At 43.6% G+C, this 18452-nt stretch overlaps 1 protein-coding gene across 1 annotated transcript in view; it reads right to left on the reverse strand.

Moving 5' to 3' along the window:
• Nucleotides 1–18452, reverse strand: part of LOC116353317 (A-kinase anchor protein 6) — an 86424-nt gene that overhangs the window by 2532 nt on the left and 65440 nt on the right. Inside the window, exon 4 of the mRNA XM_031787604.1 lies at nt 11850–13573. Within this exon, the coding sequence (XP_031643464.1) occupies nt 11850–13573 (1724 nt within the window). The remainder of the gene's footprint in view (nt 1–11849; nt 13574–18452) is intronic.

An 18452-nucleotide genomic window follows, 5' to 3' on the forward strand; every position in this document is an offset into this window, starting at 1 on the left:
CAATCCTGTAGCTGTCAGTATACAGCTGACCTTTGAAGATGTGTTGACATGCAAATGCATATTGACACCATCATTATGAACCAGAATGAATTAGCAACACTGTCTAGTTTGGGAATACATTAACTTTGGAGTCAATCGAGTGCTGGTAAAATGACCGTATAACCACATAAAAGACGGTTATGGATGAATAACGCCATGAAAATGTAAAAAACCATCACAATTGTTAAGAAGTGATAGTGAGTTCACCATCCTTTCGCCCTCAGAACTGCCTCAATTGGTTGGGGCATGGACTCTACAGTTGTGTCAAGTTGGCTGGATGTCCTTTGGGTGGTGGACCATTCTTGATACACACGGGAAACTGTTGTGTGAAAAACCCAGTAGTGTTGCAGTTCTTGACACAAAACGGTGCACCTGTCACCTACTAGCATACCCTGTTCAAAGGCACTTAAATCTTTAGTCTTGCAAATTCACCCTCTGAATGGCACACACACAATCCATGTCTCAATTGTCTGAAGGATAAAAAATCATTCTTTAACCCGTTTCCTCGCCTTCATCTGCACTGATTAAAGTGGATATAACAGGTGACATCAATAAGGGATCAAAGCTTCACCTGGTCAGTCTGTCATGGAAAGAGCAGTTGTTCATAATGTTTTGTACACTCAGACCCCTTCCACATTTTGTTACGTTGCAGACTTATTCTAAAATGGATTAAATTAAATATTTTCCTCATCAATCTACACACAATACCCCATAATGACAAAGCAAAAACGTGTTTTGTACATAGTGGTTAGAGCATTGGACTTGTAACCAAAAGGTTGCAAGATCAAATCCCCGAGCTAACATTGGCCGTGGGATGTTCAAAGTTACAGATATTTCTTTTATAACTGAACCCTGATCTGTACTTCTCAACAACTTTGTCCCTGACCTGTTTGTAGAGCTCCTTGGTCTTCATGGTGCCACTTGCTTAGTGGTGCCACTTGCTTAGTGCTGTTACTTGCTTAGTGCTGTTACTTGCTTAGTGGTGTTGCAGTCTCTTGGTCTTTCAGAACAGGTGTATATATACTGAGATCATGTGACAGATCATGTGCCACTTAAACTGCACACAGGTGGACTTTATTTAACTAATTATGTGACTTCTGAAGGTATTTGGTTGCACCAAATCGTATTTAGGAGCTTCATAGCAAGGGGGTGAATACATATGCGCGCACTACTTTCAGTTTTCATTTTTTTAAACATTTTTTTAAAAAATGAAACAAATAAAAAATTTCACTTCACCAATTGGACATTTTGTATATGTCCATATCAAATATGTCCAAATAAAAATACATGTAAATTACAGGTTGTAATGCAAACAAAATAGGAAAAAACACCAAGGGGGATGAATACTTTTGCAAGGACTACTGCAACTACGCAAATAAATGAAGAACAATTCTTATTTACAAAGACAGCCTACCCCGGCCAAACCCGGACGATGTGGGCCAATTGTGCGCCGCCCTATGGGACTCATGGCCGGGTGTGATTCAGCCTGGATTTGAACCAGGGACTGTAGTGATGCCACTTGCACTGAGATGCAGAGCCTAGAGCGCTGGGCCACTCGGGAGCCCCCGTATCTGGGGAAGGGTAACAAAAAATGTCTGCAGCATTGAAGGTCCCAAGAGCACAGTGGTCTCCATCATTCTTAAATGGAAGAATTTTGGAACCACCAAGACTCTTCCTAGAGGTGACCTGGTCAAACTGAACAATAGGGGGAGAAGGGCCTTGGTCAGGGAGGTGACCAAGAACCCGATGGTCCCTGAAAGAGCTCCAGAGTTCCTCTTTGGAGATGGGAGAACCTTGCAGAAGGACAACCATCTCGCAGCACTCCACCAATCAGGCTTTTATGGTAGAATGGCCAAACGAAGGCCACTCCTCAGTAAAAGGCACACGACAGCCCGCTTGGAGTTTTCCAAAAAGCAAGATTCTCTGGTCAGATGAAAGCAAGATTGAACTGTTTGGTCTGAATGCCAAGTGTCACATCTGGTTGAAACCAGGCACCGCTCATCACCTGACCAATACCATCCCCTACGGTGAAGCATGGTGGTGACAGCAGCATGCTGTGGGGAAGTCTTCAGCAGCAGGGACTGGGAGACTAGTCAGGATTGAGGGAAACATGAATGGATCAACGGACAGAGAGATCCTTGATGAAAACCTGATCTACAGCTCTCAGAACTTAAGACAGGGTTGGAGGCTCACCTTCCAACAGGACAACTAAGCCACAGCCAAGACAACGCAGGAGAGGCTTTGGGACAAGTCTCTGAATGTCCTTAATTGGCCCAGCCAGAGACTTGAACCGGATCGAACATCTCTGGAGAGACCTGAAAATAGTTGTGCAGCAACGCTCCCCATCCAACCTGACAGAGTTTGAGAGGATCTGCAGAGAAGAATGGGGTGAACTCCCCAAATAGAGGTGTGCCAAGCTTGTAGCGTCATAGCCAAGAAGACTCGGGGCTGTATTCACTGCCAAAGGTGCTTCAACAAAGTACTAGTCTGAATACTTATGTAAATGTGATATTTCAATATTTTTATACATTTGCACAAATTTCAAAAATTCAGTTTTGCTTTGCAATTATGGGGTATTGTGTGTAGATTGATAAGGGAAAAATTGTTTCATCCATTTTAGGATAAGGCAGTAATGCAACAAAATGTGGAAAAAGTGAAGGGGTCTGAATACTTTCCGAATGCAAATTATGGTGGGAAAAAAGTATTTTGTCACCTACAAACAAGCAAGATTTCTGGCTCTCACAGACCTGTAACTTCTTCTTTAAGAGGCTCCTCTGTCCTACACTCGTTACCTGTATTAATGGAACCTGTTTGAACTTGTTATCAGTATAAAAGACACCTGTCCACAACCTCAAACAGTCACACTCCAAACTCCACTATGGCCAAGACCAAAGAGCTGTCAAAGGACACCAGAAACAAAATTGTAGACCTGCACCAGGCTGGGAAGACTGAATCTGCAATAGGGTAAGCAGCTTGGTTTGAAGAAATCAACTGTGGGAACAATTATTAGGAAATGGAAGACATACAAGACCACTGATAATCTCCCTCGATCTGGGGCTCCACGCAAGATCTCACTCCGTGGGGTCAAAATGATCACAAGAACGGTGATCAAAAATCCCAGAACCACACGGGGGGACCTAGTGAATGACCTGCAGAGAGCTGGGACCAAAGTAACAAAGCCTACCATCAGTAACACACTACGCCGCCAGGGACTCAAATCCTGCAGTGCCAGACGTGTCCCCCTGCTTAAGTCAGTACATGTCCAGGCCTGTCTGAAGTTTGCTAGGGAGCATTTGGATGATCCAGAAGAAGATTGGGAGAATGTCATATGGTCAGATTAAACCAAAATATAACTTTTTGGTAAAAACTCAACTAGTCATGTTTGGAGGACAATGAATGCTGAGTTGCATCCAAAGAACACCATACCTACTGTGAAGCATGGCGGTGAAAAACAACATGCTTTGGGGCTGTTTTTCTGCAAAGGGACCAGGACGACTGATCCGTGTAAAGGAAAGAATGAATGGGGCCTTTATCGTGAGATTTTGAGTGAAAACCTCCTTCCATCAGCAAGGGCATTGAAGATGAAACGTGGCTGGGTCTTTCAGCGTGACAATAATCCCAAACACACCGCCCGGGCAACGAAGGAGTGGCTTCGTAAGAAGCATTTCAAGGTCCTGGAGTGGCCTAGCCAGTCTCCAGATCTCAACCCCATAGAAAATCTTTGGAGGGAGTTGAAAGTCCGTGTTGCCCAGCAACAGCCCCAAAACATCACTGCTCTAGAGGAGATCTGCATGGAGGAATGGGCCAAAATACCAGCAACAGTGTGTGAAAACCTTGTGAAGACTTGTCATTGCCAACAAAAGGTATATAACAAAGTATTGAGATAAACTTTTGTTATGGACCAAATACTTATTTTCCACCATAATTTGCAAATTAATTAATTAAAAATCTTACAATGTGATTTTCTGGATTTTTTTCTCATTTTGTCTGTCATATTTGAAGTGTACCTATGATGAAAATTACAGGCCTCTCTCATCTTTTTAAGTGGGAGAACTTGCACAATTGGTGGCTGACTACTGTATGTTAGAATGATATTCATTGACTACAGCTCAGGGTTCAACACCATAGTGCCCTCAAAGCTCAGTAAGATAAGGACCCTGAGACAAAACACCTCCCCCTGCAACTGGATCCTGGACTTCCTGACGGGCCACCCCCAGGTGGTAAGGGTAGGAAGCAACACATCCGCCACGCTGATCCTCAACAGGGGGCCCCACAGGGGTACGTGCTCAGTCCCTTATTGTGGACTACAGGAAAAGGAGGGCTGAGCACTCCCCCATTCTCATCAACAGGGCTGTAGTGGAGCAGGTTTAGAGCTTCAAGTTCCTTGGCGTCCACATCACCAACAAACTAACATGGTCCAACACCGTAAGACAGTCGTGAAGAAGGCACGACAAAACCTATTCTCCCTCAGGAGACTGAAAAGATACTTTGAAGAATCTCAAATATAAAATATATTTTGATTTGTTTAACACTTTTTTGGTCACTACATGATTCAATATGTGTTATTTCATAGGTTTGATGTCTTCACTATTATTCTACAATGTAGAAAATAGCAAAAATAAAGAAAAACCCTTGAATAAGTATGTGTCCAAACTTTGATCTGGTACAGTTTATGTGTATACTGTATGTGTTTATGTGTGTATATGTGTGTGGTTTTTTTGTGGAACGAACAGCTGACTGAAGACGAGATGGCCGGGCATTCAAGATTTTGAGTCTGTTTTGTCCGTAACATGGACTCTTAAAAACGTGATGAAACTTTGTTTCTCCTTGCTGAAACAAGCAAAATAGTATTTGGTTGACTAGGCAACACCTCGCACAATGCATCAGCATCTGCACACATAGAGATAGAATAAAATTAAACAGGTTTGGAACCTCTAACCCTGGCAATTTGACTGGTAAACTCATGGTCAGTGTTATCCGGGATCCTTGGGACATCCCGACCCTAACCATAACCATTTTAAAATGTCAACTTCAATGGGATAGGGACGTCCCAAGGATTCCGGACAGCACAGACCTTAAACTCAAGGGTACACTCGCAATGGCTGCCTGGTAATGTGACGCAATAATAATGTAGAAAGTTCATTAAAAATGATTTGAACTGATGTGGCTCATGCAATGTAATGTATGTTTTTGAAATGTAAGTAGAGTTTTATCAACACATCAAAGCACATATTTTAGCATGTATTTTACTTCCTTCTTTGCCCAATATGGGTACACTCGCAATGGCCTCCAGTCCACTAGGGATGAGAACAGTTATTCGAACACTCGAACTGACATTAATATTCAACTACTTGTGTGAGTATTACTTTTTACACCCCAAAAATGTAGAGGCCGATTTTAACACAGAAAAGGCTTTTCTACATATGTTTGTTTTGCAACTTGTGGACAAAATCTTTACAGCAGTTATCAACTATGACTACGCTCTTGGCATCTTTTTGATTTATTCAAAGCGTTTGACACAGTTGATCATGAAATATTACTTTCTTAATTGTATTAATACTATTTTCATTATTATTCAAATAATTGGTTATATAGTTATAGAGAACAATGTGTTTATGCAAACGTTTAGGCATCTACCAGGGCCAAGATACCCTGTCGGGTGACACAGGGTTGGATGATTGAACCATTGTTATTCCTAATCTAACCCTGCTGTCTTCTAGTTCACCATACGAACTATATAAATAGCCCTGCTGCTGTGTCTTCTACTAAACTATATCAATGACCTTGCTGCTGTGTCTTCTACTAAACTATATCAATGACCTTGCTGCTGTGTCTTCTACTAAACTATATCAATGACCTTGCTGCTGTGTCTTCTACTAAACTATATCAATGACCTTGCTGCTGTGTCTTCTACTAACTATATCAATGACCTTGCTGCTGTGTCTTCTACTAAAACTATATCAATGACCTTGCTGCTGTGTCTTCTACCATACTAATCTATATCAATGACCTTGCTGCTGTGTCTTCTACTAAACTATATCAATGAACCTTGCTGCTGTGTCTTCTACCATACCATACTAGACTATATCAATGACCTTGCTGCTGTGTCTTCTAACCATACCATACTAGACTATATCAATGACCTTGCTGCTGTGTCTTCTACCATACCATACTAGACTATATCAATGACCTTGCTGCTGTGTCTTCTACTAAACTATATCAATGACCTTGCTGCTGTGTCTTCTACCATACCATACTAGACTATATCAATGACCTTGCTGCTGTGTCTTCTACCATACCATACTAGACTATATCAATGACCTTGCTGCTGTGTCTTCTACCATACCATACTAGACTATATCAATGACCTTGCTGCTGTGTCTTCTACCATACCATACTAGACTATATCAATGACCTTGCTGCTGTGTCTTCTACCATACCATACTAGACTATATCAATGACCTTGCTGCTGTGTCTTCTACCATACCATACTAGACTATATCAATGACCTTGCTGCTGTGTCTTCTACCATACCATACTAGACTATATCAATGACCTTGCTGCTGTGTCTTCTACCATACCATACTAGACTATATCAATGACCTTGCTGCTGTGTCTTCTACCATACCATACTAGACTATATCAATGACCTTGCTGCTGTGTCTTCTACCATACCATACTAGACTATATCAATGACCCTGCTGCTGTGTCTTCTACCATACCATACTAGACTATATCAATGACCTTGCTGCTGTGTCTTCTACCATACCATACTAGACTATATCAATGACCTTGCTGCTGTGTCTTCTACCATACCATACTAGACTATATCAATGACCTTGCTGCTGTGTCTTCTACCATACCATACTAGACTATATCAATGACCTTGCTGCTGTGTCTTCTACCATACCATACTAGACTATATCAATGACCTTGCTGCTGTGTCTTCTACCATACCATACTAATCTATATCAATGACCTTGCTGCTGTGTCTTCTACCATACCATACTAGACTATATCAATGACCTTGCTGCTGTGTCTTCTACCATACTAATCTATATCAATGACCTTGCTGCTGTGTCTTCTACCATACCATACTAAACTATATCAATGACCTTGCTGCTGTGTCTTCTACCATACTAATCCTATATCAATGACCTTGCTGCTGTGTCTTCTACCATACTAAACTATATCAATGACCTTGCTGCTGTGTCTTCTACCATACTAAACTATATCAATGACCTTGCTGCTGTGTCTTCTACCATACTAAACTATATCAATGACCTTGCTGCTGTGTCTTCTACTAAACTATATAAATAGCCCTGCTGCTGTGTCTTCTACCATACCATACTAGACTATATCAATGACCTTGCTGCTGTGTCTTCTACCATACCATACTAAACTATATCAATGACCTTGCTGCTGTGTCTTCTACCATACTAAACTATATCAATGACCTTGCTGCTGTGTCTTCTACCATACCATACTAATCTATATCAATGACCTTGCTGCTGTGTCTTCTACCATACCATACTAGACTATATCAATGACCTTGCTGCTGTGTCTTCTACCATACTAATCTATATCAATGACCGTGCTGCTGTGTCTTCTACCATACCATACTAAACTATATCAATGACCTTGCTGCTGTGTCTTCTACCATACCATACTAAACTATATCAATGACCTTGCTGCTGTGTCTTCTACCATACTAATCTATATCAATGACCGTGCTGCTGTGTCTTCTACCATACCATACTAAACTATATCAATGACCTTGCTGCTGTGTCTTCTACCATACCATACTAAACTATATCAATGACCTTGCTGCTGTGTCTTCTACCATACTAATCTATATCAATGACCTTGCTGCTGTGTCTTCTACCATACCATACTAAACTATATCAATGACCTTGCTGCTGTGTCTTCTACCATACCATACTAGACTATATCAATGACCATGCTTCTATGTCTTCTACCATACCATACTAGACTATATCAATGACCTTGCTGCTGTGTCTTCTACCATACCATACTAGACTATATCAATGACCTTGCTGCTGTGTCTTCTACCATACCATACTAGACTATATCAATGACCTTGCTGCTGTGTCTTCTACCATACCATACTAGACTATATCAATGACCTTGCTGCTGTGTCTTCTACCATACCATACTAGACTATATCAATGACCTTGCTGCTGTGTCTTCTACCATACCATACTAGACTATATCAATGACCTTGCTGCTGTGTCTTCTACCATACCATACTAGACTATATCAATGACCTTGCTGCTGTGTCTTCTACCATACCATACTAGACTATATCAATGACCTTGCTGCTGTGTCTTCTACCATACCATACTAAACTATATCAATGACCTTGCTGCTGTGTCTTCTACCATACTAATCTATATCAATGACCTTGCTGCTGTGTCTTCTACCATACCATACTAAACTATATCAATGACCTTGCTGCTGTGTCTTCTACCATACTAATCTATATCAATGGCCGTGCTGCTGTGTCTTCTACCATACCATACTAAACTATATCAATGACCTTGCTGCTGTGTCTTCTACCATACCATACTAAACTATATCAATGACCTTGCTGCTGTGTCTTCTACCATACTAATCTATATCAATGGCCGTGCTGCTGTGTCTTCTACCATACCATACTAGACTATATCAATGACCTTGCTGCTGTGTCTTCTACCATACCATACTAGACTATATCAATGACCTTGCTGCTGTGTCTTCTACCATACCATACTAAACTATATCAATGACCTTGCTGCTGTGTCTTCTACCATACTAATCTATATCAATGACCTTGCTGCTGTGTCTTCTACCATACCATACTAAACTATATCAATGACCTTGCTGCTGTGTCTTCTACCATACTAATCTATATCAATGGCCGTGCTGCTGTGTCTTCTACCATACCATACTAAACTATATCAATAACCTTGCTGCTGTGTCTTCTACCATACCATACTAAACTATATCAATGACCTTGCTGCTGTGTCTTCTACCATACTAATCTATATCAATGGCCGTGCTGCTGTGTCTTCTACCATACCATACTAGACTATATCAATGACCTTGCTGCTGTGTCTTCTACCATACCATACTAAACTATATCAATGACCTTGCTGCTGTGTCTTCTACCATACCATACTAGACTATATCAATGACCTTGCTGCTGTGTCTTCTACCATACCATACTAAACTATATCAATGACCTTGCTGCTGTGTCTTCTACCATACTAATCTATATCAATGACCTTGCTGCTGTGTCTTCTACCATACCATACTAAACTATATCAATGACCATGCTGCTGTGTCTTCTACCATACTAATCTATATCAATGACCTTGCTGCTGTGTCTTCTACCATACCATACTAAACTATATCAATGACCATGCTGCTGTGTCTTCTACCATACCATACTAATCTATATCAATTACCTTGCTGCTATGTCTTCTACCATACCATTCTTAATCTATATCAATGACCATGCTGCTGTGTCTTCTACCATACTAAACTATATCAATGAAAATGCTGCTGTGTCTTCTACCATACCATACTAGACTATATCAATGACCATGCTGCTGTGTCTTCTACCATACCATACTAAACTATATCAATGACCATGCTGCTGTGTCTTCTACCATACCATACTAATCTATATCAATTACCTTGCTGCTATGTCTTCTACCATACCATTCTTAATCTATATCAATGACCATGCTGCTGTGTCTTCTACCATACTAAACTATATCAATGACCTTGCTGCTGTGTCTTCTACCATACTAAACTATATCAATGAAAATGCTGCTGTGTCTTCTACCATACCATACTAAACTATATCAATGACCATGCTGCTGTGTCTTCTACCATACCATACTAATCTATATCAATGACCTTGCTGCTGTGTCTTCTACCATACCATACTAGACTATATCAATGACCTTGCTGCTGTGTCTTCTACCATACCATACTAAACTATATCAATGACCTTGCTGCTATGTCTTCTACCATAGTATACTAAACTATATCAATGACCATGCTGCTGTGTCTTCTACCATACTAATCTATATCAATGACCTTGCTGCTGTGTCTTCTACCATACCATGCTAATCTATATCAATGACCTTGCTGCTGTGTCTTCTACCATGCTAATCTATATCAATTACCATACTGCTGTGTCTTCTACCATACTAATCCATATCAATGACCATACTGCTGCGTCTTCTACCATAGCATACTAATCTATATCAATTACCATACTGTTGTCTTCTACCATACCATACTACTCTATATCAATGACCTTGCTGCTATATCTTCTACCATACCATACTAAACTATATCAATGACCTTGCTGCTGTGTCTTCTACCATACCATACTAATCTATATCAATGAACTTGCTGCTATGTCCTCTACCATACCATACTAATCTATATCAATGACTGTGCTGCTTTGTCTTCTATATCAATGACCTTGCTGCTATGTCTTCTACCATACCATACTAATCTATATCAATGACCTTGATGCTATGTCTTCTACCATACCATACTAATCTATATCAATGACCTTGCTGTTATGTCTTCTACCATAACATACTAATCTATTTCAATGACCTTGCTGCTATGTCTTCTACTATACCATCTTAACGTATATCAATGGCCGTGCTGCTGTGTCTTCTACCATACCATACTAATCTATATCAATGACCTTGCTGCTGTGTCTTCTACCATACAAATCTATATCAATGACCTTGCTTCTATGTCTTCTACCATACCATACTAAGCTATATCAATGACCTTGCTGCTGTGTCTTCTACCATACTAATCTATATCAATGACCTTGCTGCTGTGTCTTCACCATACCATACTAATCTATATCAATGACCGTGCTGCTGTGTCTCCTACTATACCATCTTAATGTATATCAATGAACTTGCTGCTGTGTCTTCTACCATACCATACTAATCTATATCAATGACCTGGCTGCTGTGTCTTCTACCATACTAATCTATATCAATGACCTTGCTGCTGTGTCTTCTACCATACTAATCTATATCAATGACCATACTGCTGTGTCTTCTACCATACCATACTAATCTATATAAATGACCGTGCTGCTGTGTCTTCTATATCAATGACCTTGCTGCGATGTCTTCTACCACACTAATCTATATCAATAATTCTGAAATCCATCTATATAACACAAGACACTGTGAAAACCTTCACCCTCCCCACTGCCAGACCTCACATAGTCAATTCTCTATCAGATATAGAAGTACCATACTCTGGAATATTTATCATCATATTGCCAAAACATCATCATACCTCAATATCTTCAGTCTAAAAAATCAAGCAAAAGTCTGGGGGTCAGCCTGATGAACCTAACTACCCAATAATCCCCTCCATGTTGCCTAACTCTCTCTCTCACACTCACACACACACACACACATTTTTTCTTGTATACTGAGTATATCATGTACAATTAGAATGAATATGCTTTGTTTAACTGATTGAACAAACATTTATTTATTTGTACTCCTATTTGTGGTGTGGTTTTCATATAAACACTTTTGGGCTTCCAACCTTACCTACACATCATTTTTACCTTTTTTTTATATATTTTTTTATCTTTACTGTTTTGTCTTTTTCCTCTTTCCTCTGGTGTGAATAAATAAAACCTAAAACTAAACGGTTATTACGGTGATCGTGGTCATTTAGCTGGCCAATTACCATCATTGAAAGTTCCGTAACCGTCACAGCCCTAAGTCCATCTACTGTACATTTTAGATCCTGGAATAACCAATGCTTGAAACAACAACAACATCATAGTAAAAGTGTATGTGTCAGAGGCTGATGCTCTCATTACCTCTATCTTGCCCCATATGTCCGGGTGGTTGTCGTGGTGCTGGATGTCATCCAGTAGCTGTTGGATGAAAGGTTTACACTGTGTCTCTATGTGGGGGGCCATGGTAGTGGTGGTGGTGGGATGCAGGGCGAGAGACCTGTTGGTGTCTCTCGCTCTGGTCTCCCCGGAGCTCCAGCCCCTGTTGTTGTCTCTCTTCCTACTCTCCCTGGAGCTCCAGGCCTCGTCCTCAGACAGCAGGTCACTGAGGGGGGCCGACTCGATGCTCTCATCCAGGGATGGAGTCATGTCGCTGGACAAGGTGGGCGAGAAGTTCCCCATCCCCACGTGGAAAGGCCTCTTGTAGGGGGGTTGGAGGGGGTCAAAGCCCAAAGGGGGTTGGGGGCTGCCCAGGCCCTCGCCCTCCCAGTCTGAATTGACCTCGGTTAGCTCCCAGTCGTCTACATCCTGAATCGACTCATGGTGTCCCTGGTGGCCAGGTCTCTGGGCCAGGGTCTCCAGCTTCATAGCCAACATCTCTGTCTTCTTTAGCTTGGCAGGGAGAGCCAGGAACTCATCTGACCTGAACCAGTGCTCCTTGCTGGGGTTAGGGCTGGTCCCCACTGGGGCTGGGTGGTGGAGGTGGGGGCACTGGGGCTGGATGATCCAGACGGCTTCCTTGGTGGGAGGGCGGAAGTCCTCGCTTGTGGCCTCATCGTGGGACTCGTGGTCTGAGGGCTCTCTCATAGGAGAGGGTAGGGAGCTGTCTGTGTCTCTGTCTGTCTGTGGATCCTTCAGGTCCCTGCTGCATCCATTGTTGCCTGAGAAGAGGGTGGGGATAGAGGAGAGGTCCTGGGGGAAGTGGCCTCCCTGGTCTACCTCTGAGGAGCTCCTCTGTAGGGGGATGTGAGCGCCAACAGGGCTTCCTTGTCTCTGGTAACCTCCAGCCTCTCTTTGTCTGCTGGCCTGCAGGTTCATGCTGTTCATAGCCTGCAGACTGTCAAAGGACTGGGAGGCGTTGCTGGGGCACACAGCATTCAGCTCCAGCCAGAACTTGGAGCGGTCGGGAAGGTCCAGGAGAGAGGGAGTGCTCTGGCTCAGGTCTGCCTGGAATTGAAGAGAGGGAGGCAGGGTGGATCTCCTTAGGCTGAGGCTGGACTCAGCCTCTCCCTCCAGATAAATGGGCTTCTTAGGCAGGACAGGCTGAGTGGGGGACACCTCGATACTCACGCTGCCCTGAAGGGGCTGCTTGGAGAGTGGAGTGCTCTCGCTCTGGGGCGTGTCGCAGGGCATTTTGGGTCCAGGTGCAGGGTTATTCTCCTCCCCTGCGCTAGAGGGCTTGTCTCTGTGTTTCTCTATAGGGGTACCTGGCTCCTCCTCTTCCTGCTCTGAGACGGCCCCCTGGTTCTGGCTCTGCTTGGCTGTGATGGTCAGCAGGTCCACACTCTGGATGAGCTCTGGGAAGTCGCTCTTTAGACTGGTGTATCTACAGCAGGGCTCCTGCCCCTGGCCCAATCCGCTGGTACCCTCCTGGTCCTCACTGGGGCTATAGTCGCTGAGCTCATAGGCTGTGATACCACAGTCCAGGGATAAGTAGTCCTGACTGCACTTAATGGTCACCTGGCCGCAGTCGTCCACCTCAGTCAGAGCATCCAGGCGAGCCTGGGGGAGATACAGGGGGAGGGGGGACACTTGATTAACACACCATTTAAGTTATAAAAAAATTACTTAAAATGCTTTAAAAGGGAAATCTGCAGTTCAAAAAACAACAAAGCGGTCAACATGCCACTGTTTCGGGAAACAGCTGAGGGATGAGGCTGGAGAAATGTAAACACTCTCAAATTCAGTAAACACTCTCCAACACAGCTATAGATACATGACTGACCATCCATGAGATAAAAAATTATAGTTTTAACCATGTTTTTAATATGTACAGTGTTAGTTTACAAATGCATTATTTATAAACAATGGCGTAAAACAAGCTTATATTTTGGGTACTGATGGGGTACAACTGTTGAACTAAGCTCATGAAGCTATTCTTCAAGACTCAAAACGCTGTATGTCATTAATTTAAAGGTAAAAAATTGATATATCAATTGCGCCTTAAGTAAACCAAATAGGAGTTGTGTTTTCCGACATAAAAGAAAAGCAACTCCTAACATGCTGACCACACCGCTCGCGTGCGTGCGTCCAATTAATCCACAGATGAAATGGTAAAACGAGTTTGTTTCTAGTAATCTCTCCTCGCCTTCTTCTTCTTCGTTGGTTGTTATATGGTGTATTACTTTAAGGTGCATTACCACCACCAATTGGACTGGAGTGTGGACCTCAATTCATCTTTCAATCACCCACGTGGGCATATGCTCCTAAAAACCAATGAGATGGGAGAGACGGGACTTGCAGCGCATCAAGCGTCACAAATAGAACCAAGTTTTATTTTAGGGCCTGGCTACGCAGACGCTCATTGACGCATGCGAGCAGTGTGGGTGCAATGATTGAATAACATGTATGTGTACATTTATTTTGCAACGCACACGACGCGAGCGGTGTGGTAAGCATGTAACATTGCACATCAATCATTGCACCCACACGGCTCGAAAGCGTCAACGATCGTCTGTGTAGCCAGGCGCTAAAATAGAACTTGGCTCTATTTGTGACGCTTGACACGCTGCAAGACCCGCCTCTCCCATCTCCTCATTGGTTTATAGGAGCATATACCCACTGGGTGATTGAAAGATTAACTTTTTTATTTTAATTTTATTTCACCTTTATTTAATCAGGTAGGCTAGTTGAGAACAAGCTCTCATTTGCAACTGTGACCTGGCCAAGATAAAAACATAGCAATTCGACACATACAACAACACAGAGTTACACATAGAATAAACAAACATACAGTCAATAATACAGTAGAAAAGGTTTATATATAGTATGTGCAAATGAGGAAGGATAAGGGAGGTAAGGCAATAAATAGGCCACGTGGCAAAGTAATTACAATATAGCAATTAAACACTGGAATGGTAGATGTGCAGAAGATGAATGTGCAAGTGGGGATACTGGGGTGCAAAGGAGCAAGAAATAAATAAATACAGTATGGGGATGAGGTAATTGGACGGGCAGTAGATGATATAGGGTACAGTATATACATATACATATGAGATGAGTAATGTAGGGTATGTAAACATTACATGTTTAAAGTGGCTAGTGATATATTTTACATCCATTTCCATCAATTCCCATTATTAAAGTGCCTAGAGTTGAGTCAGTGTGTTGGCAGAGGCCACTCAATGTTAGTGGTGGCTGTTTAACAGTCTGATGGCCTTGGGATAGAAGCTGTTTTTCAGTCTCTCGGTCCCAGCTTTGATGCACCTGTACTGACCTCGCCTTCTGGATGATAGCGGGGTCAACAGGCAGTGGCTCGGGTGGTTGTTGTCCTTGATGATCTTTATGGCCTTCCTGTGACATCGGGTGGTGTAGGTGTCCTGGAGGGCAGGTAGTTTGCCCCCGGTAATGCGTTGTGCAGACCTCACTACCCTCTGGAGAGCCTTACGGTTGTGGGCGGAGCAGTTGCCGTACCAGGCGGTGATACAGCCCGACAGGATGCTCTCGATTGTGCATCTGTAGAAGTTTGTGAGTGCTTTTGGTGACAAGCCGAATTTCTTCAGCCTCCTGAGGTTGAAGAGGCCTTCACAACTCTGTCTGTGTGGGTGGACCAATTCAGTTTGTCCGTGATGTGTACGCTGAGGAACTTAAAACTTACTACCCTCTCCACTACTGTCCCATCGATGTGGATAGGGGGGTGCTCCCTCTGCTGTTTCCTGAAGTCCACAATCATCTCCTTTGTTTTGTTGGTGAGGTTATTTTTCTGACACCACACTCCGAGGGCCCTCACCTCCTCCCTGTAGGCCGTCTCGTCGTTGTTGGTAATCAAGCCTACCACTGTAGTGTCGTCCGCAAACTTGATGATTGAGTTGGAGGCGTGCATGGCCACACAGTCATGGGTGAACAGGGAGTGCAGGAGAGGGCTCAGAACGCCCCCTGTGGGGCCCCAGTGTTGAGGATCAGCGGGGTGGAGATGTTGTTACCTACTCTCACCACCTGGGGGCGGCCCATCAGGAAGTCCAGTACCCAGTTGCACAGGGCGGGGTCGAGACCCAGGGTCTCAAGCTTGATGACGAGCTTGGAGGGTACTATGGTGTTGAATGCCGAGCTGTAGTCCATGAACAGCATTCTCACATAGGTATTCCTCTTGTCCAGATGGGTTAGGGCAGTGTGCAGTGTGGTTGAGATTGCATCTGATATAGTCCTTGACTAGTCTCTCAAAGCACTTCATGATGACAGAAGTGAGTGCTATGGGGCGGTAGTCGTTTAGCTCAGTTACCTTTCTTGGGAACAGGGACAATGGTGGCCCTCTTGAAGCATTAGAGAACAGCAGACTGGGAAAAGGATTGATTGAATATGTCCGTAAATACACCAGCCAGCTGGTCTGTGCATGCTCTGAGGACGCGGCTGGGGATGCCGTCTGGGCCTGCAGCCTTGCGAGGGTTAACACGTTTAAATGTTTTCCTCGCGTCGGCTGCAGTGATGGAGAGTCCGCAGGTTTTGGTAGCGGGTCGTGTCAGTGGCACTTTATTGTCCTCAAAGCAGGCAAAAAGTGATTTAGTCTGCCTGGGAGCAAGACATCCTGGTCCGTGACGGGGCTGGTTTTATTTTTGTAATCCGTGATTGACTGTAGACCCTGCCACATACCTCTTGTGTCTGAGCAGTTGAATTGTGACTCTACGTCAGATTGGTCGGACCAGCGTTGAACAGACCTGAGCGCGGGAGCTTCTTGTTTTAGTTTCTGTCTGTAGGCAGGAAGCAACAAAATGGAGTCGTGGTCAGCTTTTCCGAAAGGAGGGTGGGGGAGGGCCTTATATGCGTCGCGGAAGTTAAAATAGCATTGATCCAAGGTTTTACCAGCCCTGGTTGCGCAATCGATTATGCTGATACAATTTAGGGAGTCTTGTTTTCAGATTAGCCTTGTTAAAATCCCCAGCTACAATGAATGTAGCCTCAGGATATGTGGTTTCCAGTTTGCAAAGAGTCAAATAAAGTTTGTTCAGGGCCATCGATGTGTCTGCTTTGGGGGGAATATATACGGCTGTGATTATAATCGAAGAGAATTCCCTTGGTAGATAATGCGGACGACATTTGATTGTGAGGAATTCTAAGCCAGGTGAACAGAAGGACTTGAGTTGTTGTTGTGGTCACATCACGTCTCGTTAATCATAAGGCATACGCCCCCGCCCCTCTTCTCACCAGAAAGCTGTTTGTTTCTGTCGGCGCGATGCGTGAAGAAACTAGCTGGCTGCACCGATTCCGTTAGCGTCTCTCGAGTGACCCATGTTTCCGTGAAGCAAAGAACGTTACAGTCTCTGATGTCCCTCTGGAATGCTACCCTTGTTCGTATTTCATCAACCTTGTTGTCAAGAGACTGGACATTGGCGAGTAGTATGCTAGGGAGTGGTGCACGATGTGCCCGTCTCCGGAGCCTGACTAGAAGACTGCTTCGTTTCCCTCTTTTACGACGTCTTTGTTTTGGGTCGCAGGCTGGGATCCATTCCGTTGTCCTGGATGGAAGGCAGAACACAGGATCCGCTTCGACAAAACGGATGGCACTGTGATAGACTGCATCCAATTTGTTGAGTAGAGTGTTGGAGGCTATTTTGTAAATGACGTCGCCGAAGTCGAGCATCGGTAGGATGGTCAGTTTTACAAGGGTATGTTTGGCAGCATGAGTGAAGGGTGCTTTGTTGCGAAATAGGAAGCCGATTCTAGATTTAATTTTGGATTGGAGATGCTTAATGTGAGTCTGGAAGGAGAGTTTACAGTCTAACCAGACACCTAGGTATTTGTAGTTGTCCACATATTCTAAGTCAGAACCGTCCAGAGTGGTGATGCTGGACAGGTGGGCAGGTGCGGACAGCGATCGGTTGAAGATGCATTTAGTTTTACTTGCATTTAAGAGCAGTTGGAGGCCATGGAAGGAAAGTTGTATGGCATTGAAGCTCGTCTGGAGGTGAGTTAACACAGTGTCCAAAGAAGGGCCAGTGGTATACAGAATGGGGTTGTATGTGTAGAGGTGGATAAGAGAATCACCAGCAGCAAGAGCGACATCATTGATGTATACAGAGAAGAGTGTCGGCCCGAGAATTGAACCCTGTGGCACCCCCATAGAGATTGCCAGAGGTCCGGACAACAGGGCCTCCGATTTGACACACCGAACTCTATCAGAGAAGTAGTTGTTGAACCAGGTGAGGCAATCATTTGAGAAACCAAGGCTGCTGTGTCTGCCGATAAGAATGTGAGTCAAAAGCCTTGGCCTCAGCCTTGGCTGAGGTGCACCCATGACTAGCTCTGAAACCAGATTGCATAGCGGAGAAGGTATGGTCGGATTCGAAATGGTTGGTAATCTGTTTGTTAACTTGGCTCTCGAAGACCTAAGAAAGGCAGGGTAGGATAGATATAGGTCTGTAGCAGTTTGGGTCAAGAGTGTCTCCCC

Source organism: Oncorhynchus kisutch, linkage group LG14, assembly GCF_002021735.2.
Source record: "Oncorhynchus kisutch isolate 150728-3 linkage group LG14, Okis_V2, whole genome shotgun sequence".
NCBI lineage: Eukaryota > Metazoa > Chordata > Actinopteri > Salmoniformes > Salmonidae > Oncorhynchus > Oncorhynchus kisutch.